Below are 7913 nucleotides of genomic sequence, written 5' to 3' on the forward strand. Positions count from 1 at the left end.
TCCATTCTTCAAGTACAAAAACATGAAATTAACATAATTATTTAATTTCGTAACTCTAAGATAATAGTTCATCATCCTAATTTCACATTTTAGCCTTAGCACAAAATCACAACAAGTTGATTACATTTCATCAACATGACTAAAGAACATAACTAAAGCTATTACAACGAAACATGAAACATAAAGCAAACAAACATTACTATGAGCTTCACTAGTTCTTACATATCCTATTAAGAAAATCCAATCCAAATGAAAATTATCTTAGGCAATTTTTGGTGGGTTTGGGTAAAATTTCTTGTCGAAACATACCTAATATAATGAGAGAGAGAGTATGTTGATGTACCGAGCTCCGACGATCTTCAGGAATATACTGGTGCATCTAATCTTATTGAACCCTTTAATTCACAAGATGATAAATCCCAAGGTCCTTGAATAGAAAATTCTTCCTGGAATTCTCTTATGGAACTATCCTGCTGTGAGGGTACCTAGAGTTTTGCCTCATAGAGCTGAAACTCAAAATACGTTGAGTCGAAACTTGCCCCAAATCAAATTAGAGGCCTTCCAATATGCATTTTTTTTATGTGTAATGACAATTTTCAAACGAACTTGGGACGAATTAGCTTGATTGAATTCGTCCATGCTTCGGATTCGAATTCGACCCTACAATCCCGAAACTAGAAGATCGAGCCAAAAAAGACATAATTCCTATTCTGAAATGAGAATTGCCTCTCATATTACCCAACAGTTTGACTCCTAAAGCTGCTTAAACCGAGTAAATGTCAACTCCAAAAGCAACTGCACTATATCTGATTTCCTAGATCCCTCGTCATATGAAACCAAGATCCTTTTATTTCCCACCTAGTGATACTACAAACCACCCTAGCACAACCATAACCGAAATGTAAGGATCATTGGATCTGGATATGACTAAACTAAGACTAAACCATAAAACATAACCTAAACAAACTGAAGGATTGATCACCATAACCTTAAATTAAGAAAGTTCACTCGATGAACATGTGACAAATGAAGAGCGAAGAAAAAAAATCCACAAACCAAGAACTCACACACCAAACAAGGATCGGGGAAGGGGAAAGGAAGACACAACGCACCTAATAGGGAAGACTGGGGAAGGGGAAGGGAAGACTCAAAAGACCAAAGATAGGGACGAATAGGGAAGGGAAAACACGAAAAAACCGACACAAGGACGAAAGGGGAAGGGGATGGGGAGACGAGAACAAACTGAAACAGGGAAGAACGGGGAGGGGGAAGGGGAGACACACACAACCGACCAAACTGGGACAAACGGGGAAGGGGAGACACAAACAGGGGAGCGGGAAGAAGGTCAATAAGCAGGCCTGGAAGATATGAGGGAGGGAGAGGCGACAGAAAGACACGTAGGAGGGAGACACGGGGGAGGGGAGGGGGAGGGAGAGACACAAGAGGGAGGAGACGACGGACTGACCCAAAACGGGGGACGAGGAGGGGAACCTAAGAGCATGTACAATGGTTTGATTGGTCTTTGTTAGTCTTTAATTTTTTGCCATTCTCTCTCCTTCTTACACCTCAAATCCCACTAAACTCCCACCAACTCAACTTTTTTTTCTCACAATGATTTAGTTGGTCTTACTTGGTTTTTCTATTTCTTTCTCATACTTTTACTATACCCAACCATATACTCTCTCTCCTACCCATTGTTTATTTTTATATGAAATAGATGATTTAAATTAAATTACGTTAAATTAATTATGATAAATTAAATTACGTTAAAAGGTAATTAGCTAATTAGCTTACGTTAAAATGAATTATCGTTAACTTGAGATTATAATAACTATGTGCTATTTCAGGGATTTTGTGGGTGATTTGGGTTATTTTGGAAGTAATTATGATTATTTGAATTCACAATATTGACTTAGTTTAAGTAATATTAGGTAAGAGAGAGTAATTAGAAAATATAGATTGAAAAAAAGTGTAGTAAAATATATGAAATTTAGGTTCAATTTATAGACAAAATTATTTTATAGCCAATAATGTAATTTATTTTTTTTAATTATTAGCAGATTTTTTTAAACCTTACTAGTTTTTGTAACATTTTAAAATTAACATTACAAACATCAAAGCAAACAAATGGAAGAGTGCAGCACGTGGACCGCTACCATTTGTTAGCAGTAGCTTTTAGGCCCAGCTATTTGCACGCTGACTGAAGTTCTGCATTTCCTTCCGTCTCTCTTTCTCCTCTTCCTTCAATGTGTTGCTTTTCATTTAGGCCAAGCATCAATTTTTCGCCAATTTCTTTGCCACGCGGATGCTACTCATTCGTCTTGTGCACTCCATCCAAGATACATATGGTCTGGAAATCCAGACCAACCAACTCCAAGAGCTAAATCCATCCCCCAATAACAAAACTAAGTAAAACTAGTTTTACTATTTGCTAGACCAACCTAAAACAACCCATTGTAAATGCTCCAAGCTTAGAAACTACCTAAACTGATGACGTGCAGGCTCACTAGCGACCAAAGAGCGGCGCGACGCTGAGGCCGTCCACCAGCAAGCTTGTGCGGGGAGGCTGAACACAACAAGAATATCACCCTTTTCCGTCCGCCAAAATCGGACGCTAAAAACGCGGGATCGGACGCTAGGGTTAGGGAGAGTGTGGAGAGAGATAGTTGATTTGTCAGACCCATAAATTGATCATCAATACAACGCATTTCACAAAAAAAAAATCATCAATACGAACATTAAGATGTAGCAACTTTTCTAGCTTGTAACTCATCATAAATAATATAAAGTAACGACACTTTGTTAATGAAAACCTTGCAAATTTTGGTTAGTAGGTTTGCAAGTATGAGAAACGACTTTGGAATATAGTGACAAATTAATCAATTCTTCCCAAAGAAGTTGTATTATTGCATCATAATAGACAACAACATATCTTGACCTTTTCATACTGCATATACTGACATTTTCACACTACATTCTTTAATTTATTTATGAGTTTATGAACTTAATCCTCAATGTGTTTGACACTTAGATATATACTTTGTAGCCGACACTCACATCCATATCCAACTATTATAGGTTCAGGTCAAAGATAATCTTTATTTTACACAAGTGATTGCCCATAAACTTCTTTATACAAACAATTGTGGATTGACCATAGATTTCCTTATATAACAAATCACTCTAATTAAACTAATTAAAGTTACACTAGATAAGAAGCTAACTATATATTAAACACCTGAAATATGTTTCTAAAAATTCCAAATATGAAGCAATCATGCATATACATATTAGCATAGTTGAGGGAATCTTCATTTCATTCCGGTTATATAATTATTGTGTTCATCATTGCATGCATGAATAAAATTGTTCCTTCCACGAACCTACCTACGTGCAAATGCCCAAAATCTTCAAATTTGCATGCATGGCTAATGAGAATCATAACGAGCACAACCCTGTACATGGTCCCTCTTGCTACATATTGCATTATTAACTACTATTGTTAAATCCCAAAACATTACATATAATGTCAAAAAACCAATGAATTGAACTAACGAAGCATGTTATTGCCTCATTGGGGAATTTCATATTTTGGCATTTACCTTGAATTCAAGTTTATTTTGACTACGTATGCTGTGTAAAAGTACAGGACATAGTGATAATTGTCAGATCTTCTGATGACAATAAGCTTTTTAGTTTTTCCTGGAAGTACTAGACTACTAGCTATATATAATGGTCTCATATCAACCTTTTATTTTTTGGGTGTTAAAAGAAGGAAGCTTCCCAAACAGATAACGTTCATATTTACCTGTCTATTTATACTTTGTCAAGTCATCATCGCTGTCCATAAACACTTGCAGTATGATAGCTCAACCTCTCAAGTCTCATCGTTTTATATGCTGCTATATATCGTTATCACTTCATGCTCAAGTTTCGTCATTTGTTCCTCAATCACTTCTATATTTTACCGTTAATGCATATTGCATAGTGCATCCAATAATGTGGTAACAGTACACATATTGTTATAGGATACATCTAATTTAAATATACTTCATCTATGCCTTGATAGATTTTGTATTTCTTTATCCAAAGTCAAGTTTTGTGAACTTAATTAGATTATAAATTCCCATTAATAATATGTAATATTCCCTCTGTCTTTTTCAAAATGGACATTTGACCTTTCATATTTTCAATTCCTTACTAATAAAAACTATATGATGTCTAGTAGGGGACATATGGAATAATTAAAAATCTACTATCATATGTATTGAATATATACATGTATAAAGTTTTTTGTAAGGAACAATAATCCTCCATGTTCCAAAATATCTTTTTTGTCTTTTTACCCCTTGTCCTTTTTGGACCTGATCCCTATTGGATCTTAGCCGTTTTCTTGTTTTTTATTGCTGTTGTCTTTTTGTACAGCTCACTCCTTTTGTCCTAGGTTTCTAGCTAGTTCCTTGTATATATATAGAGATAGAAAGGTTAGTGAGCCGTAGGCTTTTGTAAAAACTTTGATATCAAAAGCTTCCTGGTTGTGAGCTTTGTGAATATACAAAACTGGAAACTGATTTCCAGATTAAAATCATTTTGAGTGTCTGATTCTTTTCATGGTATCAGAGCTTTGGTTATCACTTTTCCTTTAAAAGTTTCAGAGGCTCAACTTTCTTTTAAGAGATGGCTAAAGACAAAGGTGAGCAAACTGGTAATGAAAATACCAATGCAAACCCTTACAAAGATCCTTTATTCATAGCTGTGAATGATAATGGGTCTACACCATTAGGAAGCATCATCTTTGATGGAACAAACTTCATGAACTGGAGTAAGAGTATCAGGATAGCCTTAGGAGCTAAAAATAAGCTAGGCTTTCTTGGAGGAAAACACCCTAAACCCACTACTGGAGAAGAAGAAGTCCAAAAATGGGAAAGATGCGATTATATGGTTAGGTCATGGCTGCTGGCAACCATGAAACCAGATGTGGCAGGAAGCTTGGTGAATATGCAGTCAACCAAGCAACTTTGGGAAGAAATTCTTGAGAGATATGCTCAGACAAATGCTCCACAACTCTTTGCACTCAAGAAAGACTTGTGGGAGTTACAGCAAAACAACCTTAGTATAAGTGAGTATTACTGCAGGCTGAAGAGTATTTGGGACCAGATTGGAGATTTGGAAGGTATGCCAGACTGCACATGTGGTGCAATGTCAAAGTGTAGCTGTGATCTTGCAAAAAGGGTGATGGATTTACAAGCCACTGAGAAGTTGATAAAATTTGTGATGGGACTCAATACTGGATATGACCAGATGAAATCAAATCTCTTAAGCACTGACCCCTTGGTCACTGTGAACAAGGCCTACAATTTGGTGCTTCAAATAGAAAGGCAAAAACAAATTACAGGAGAAATGACAGCAGCTCTGGAAGCTAGTGCTTTAGCTGTGAACAGGCAAGTTCAAAGCAGAAATTTGGGGCTGTTAAAAAATTTCCAGAAGAAAGATTATTACAAACAGTTCAAAATAGAGAAGATGACAAGGTTTTGTGAGCATTGTGGTAAGAAGGGGCACAATAAAGAGGAATGCTTCCAGATTGTGCGTTACCCAGAGTGGTACAAGAAGGGACCTGAACAATTCAAGAGTGCTGCAAACATGGTGAAGGATACAAGAAATCCTATTCAAGACAACCCTCTGGATTATGCAGCTCAGGATCAAGAAGCAAGTGGAATGAAGCAAGACAACAAATTCATGAACACTCTTGTTCAAGAAGTCATCAAGGCTATTGCAGAGAAGCAAGGAGAAGCTAGCAGCAGTCAGGCAAATTTTGCAGGTAAGCTTAGCATTTCAAATAACGTTATGAACAAGATTAATACTCAATCTGGATGCTGGCTCATTGACTCTGGAGCTAGTGACCATATGACAGGTAATAGGGATTTGTTATCAAACAGAAAGGTTTTAAAAGGAAAAATAAAAGTGGGGCTTCCAGATGGAAGTGTGAAAAATGTGTGTGAGATAGGTGATGTTATGATAAATCATGATGTGACTCTAAAAAATGTTCTTTACATCCCTGATTTTCACCATAACTTGATGTCTGTTGCTAAGCTTTTACAAGAAAAAAGGTTTCAGATGATTTTTAACAAACATGGTTGCATATTACAGGACCTTTCCATTAGAAGAAATGTGTTTCTTGGAAAGCAGGAAAGTGACCTCTATAAGCTACAAAGTGACACTGAGGATATGAAGAAGAATGTTGAAGTTTTACTAAATTTTGCTAATGATGAAACAATGACAAACTGTAATAATGTAGCTAACTTGAATCTTCTTCATGCTAGACTAGGGCATGTTTCTTTGTCAAAGATGCAACATATAACTCTATGCAAGTGTAAGAATCTTAAAGAGTTTTTTTGTGACACTTGTTCTCTTGCTAAGCATCACAAATTGCCTTTCACTCTTAGTAAATCTATTGCTTCGCATGTGTTTGAATTGATACATGTGGATCTATGGGGTCCCTACAGGACAAAGTCCTTAACAGGTGCAAGTTATTTTCTTACTATTGTGGATGACCACAGTAGGGTTACTTGGACTCAATTGTTGTCTAACAAAGAGCAGGTGAAAGGCACCTTACTTAACTTCTTTGTTCATGTTGAAAATCACTTTGATACTAAAGTGAAGACACTTAGAAGTGACAATGGAACAGAGATATTTCAAGAAGAATGCAGACAGATGTTTCATGAAAGAGGCATCACACATCAAAGAAGTGTGGCAGGAGTCCCTCAACAAAATGCCAGAGTAGAGAGAAAGCACAGGTTCTTACTTGAAACAGCTAGGGCTTTGAAATTGCATGCAGGAATGCCCAATTACTTGTGGGGAGAATGCATTCTTGCAGCCACACATTTAATAAATCTCCTACCTAGCTCTGTTATCAACTGGGATACACCCTACAAAAGGTTGACTAAGAAGGAACCAAACTATGAGCATCTCAAAATGGTTGGTTGCCTATGCTATGCTAGTCCTCATAAGAGGCCAAGTGATAAATTTGCCCCAAGGGCAATTAGATGTATTATGTTGGGATACCCATATTGTCAAAAGGGGTACAAAGTCATGGATTTGGCAACTAAACAGATTTTTGTAAGCAGAGATGTTGTTTTTAAAGAAAACATTTTCCCTTTCTTATTAAATCAAACAGCACCTGGTTCTTTTAGCCTAGATACTGCAGCAACAACTGATGATAACACTAATTTTTGTTATGATGAGCCAACTAACACCCTTCATCCAGTAGATGATGAGGGAACAACTGAGCATGTTTTTACAGATGCTGAACAGGTGGAGCATGAACTGCTTGATACAGCTCCTCAGATCACTTCAGACAACCATGAGGAGGTCCCTCTTACTAGGAAATCTACAAGACACACAGAGGTTCCTTTCAAATATCAAGATTATGTTTATGACATCCCAGGGAAGAACACTATTGTTCCTAGTAAGACTTCCTCCTGTAGCATTGTTGAACAAATCAGGCAGACAAAGGACTTTGATGAAGGCTATTTGAGCTACTTGAACAATGTGCTCAGAGTGAGGGAACCACTTCATTACACAGAGGCAGCAAGAGATGAAGGGTGGGTTCAGGCTATGCAAGAAGAGCTTCATGCTCTTGATACTAACAATACATGGGAGCTCACTTTCTTACCTGAAGGCAAGAAGGCAATTGATAGCAAATGGGTTTATAAGATTAAGTTCAAGCCCAATGGTGATATTGATAGATTAAAAGCAAGACTTGTAGCCAGGGGAGATAAGCAGATAGAAGGCAAAGACTACAAACACACATTTTCTCCTGTTGCAAAGTTCACATCTGTGAGAACTTTAATTGGTCTTGCCACCATCCAAGGATGGACCTTACATCATCTAGATATCAACAATGCATTCTTGCA

At 37.0% G+C, this 7913-nt stretch overlaps 1 protein-coding gene across 1 annotated transcript; it reads left to right on the forward strand.

Annotated features, from left to right (window-relative positions):
* Window positions 1–4291: 4291 nt before the first annotated feature.
* On the forward strand, window positions 4292–7371 carry LOC125497986 (uncharacterized). Its single transcript, XM_048645722.1, has 2 exons — window positions 4292–5818; window positions 6148–7371. Exons 1-2 carry the CDS (start codon window positions 4678–4680, stop codon window positions 6159–6161), a joined length of 1155 nt encoding a protein of 384 aa, XP_048501679.1. The 5' UTR covers window positions 4292–4677; the 3' UTR covers window positions 6162–7371.
* The last annotated feature ends 542 nt before the right edge of the window (window positions 7372–7913 follow it).

The sequence above is a fragment of the Beta vulgaris genome, chromosome 5 (genome assembly GCF_026745355.1).
Source record: "Beta vulgaris subsp. vulgaris cultivar EL10 chromosome 5, EL10.2, whole genome shotgun sequence".
Lineage (NCBI taxonomy): Eukaryota > Viridiplantae > Streptophyta > Magnoliopsida > Caryophyllales > Amaranthaceae > Beta > Beta vulgaris.

What these genes read in the sequence shown, in the direction of transcription:
- LOC125497986 (XM_048645722.1), top strand. Translation starts at nt 4,678, where the DNA reads ATGGCTAAAGACAAAGGTGAGCAAACTGGTAATGAAAATACCAATGCA.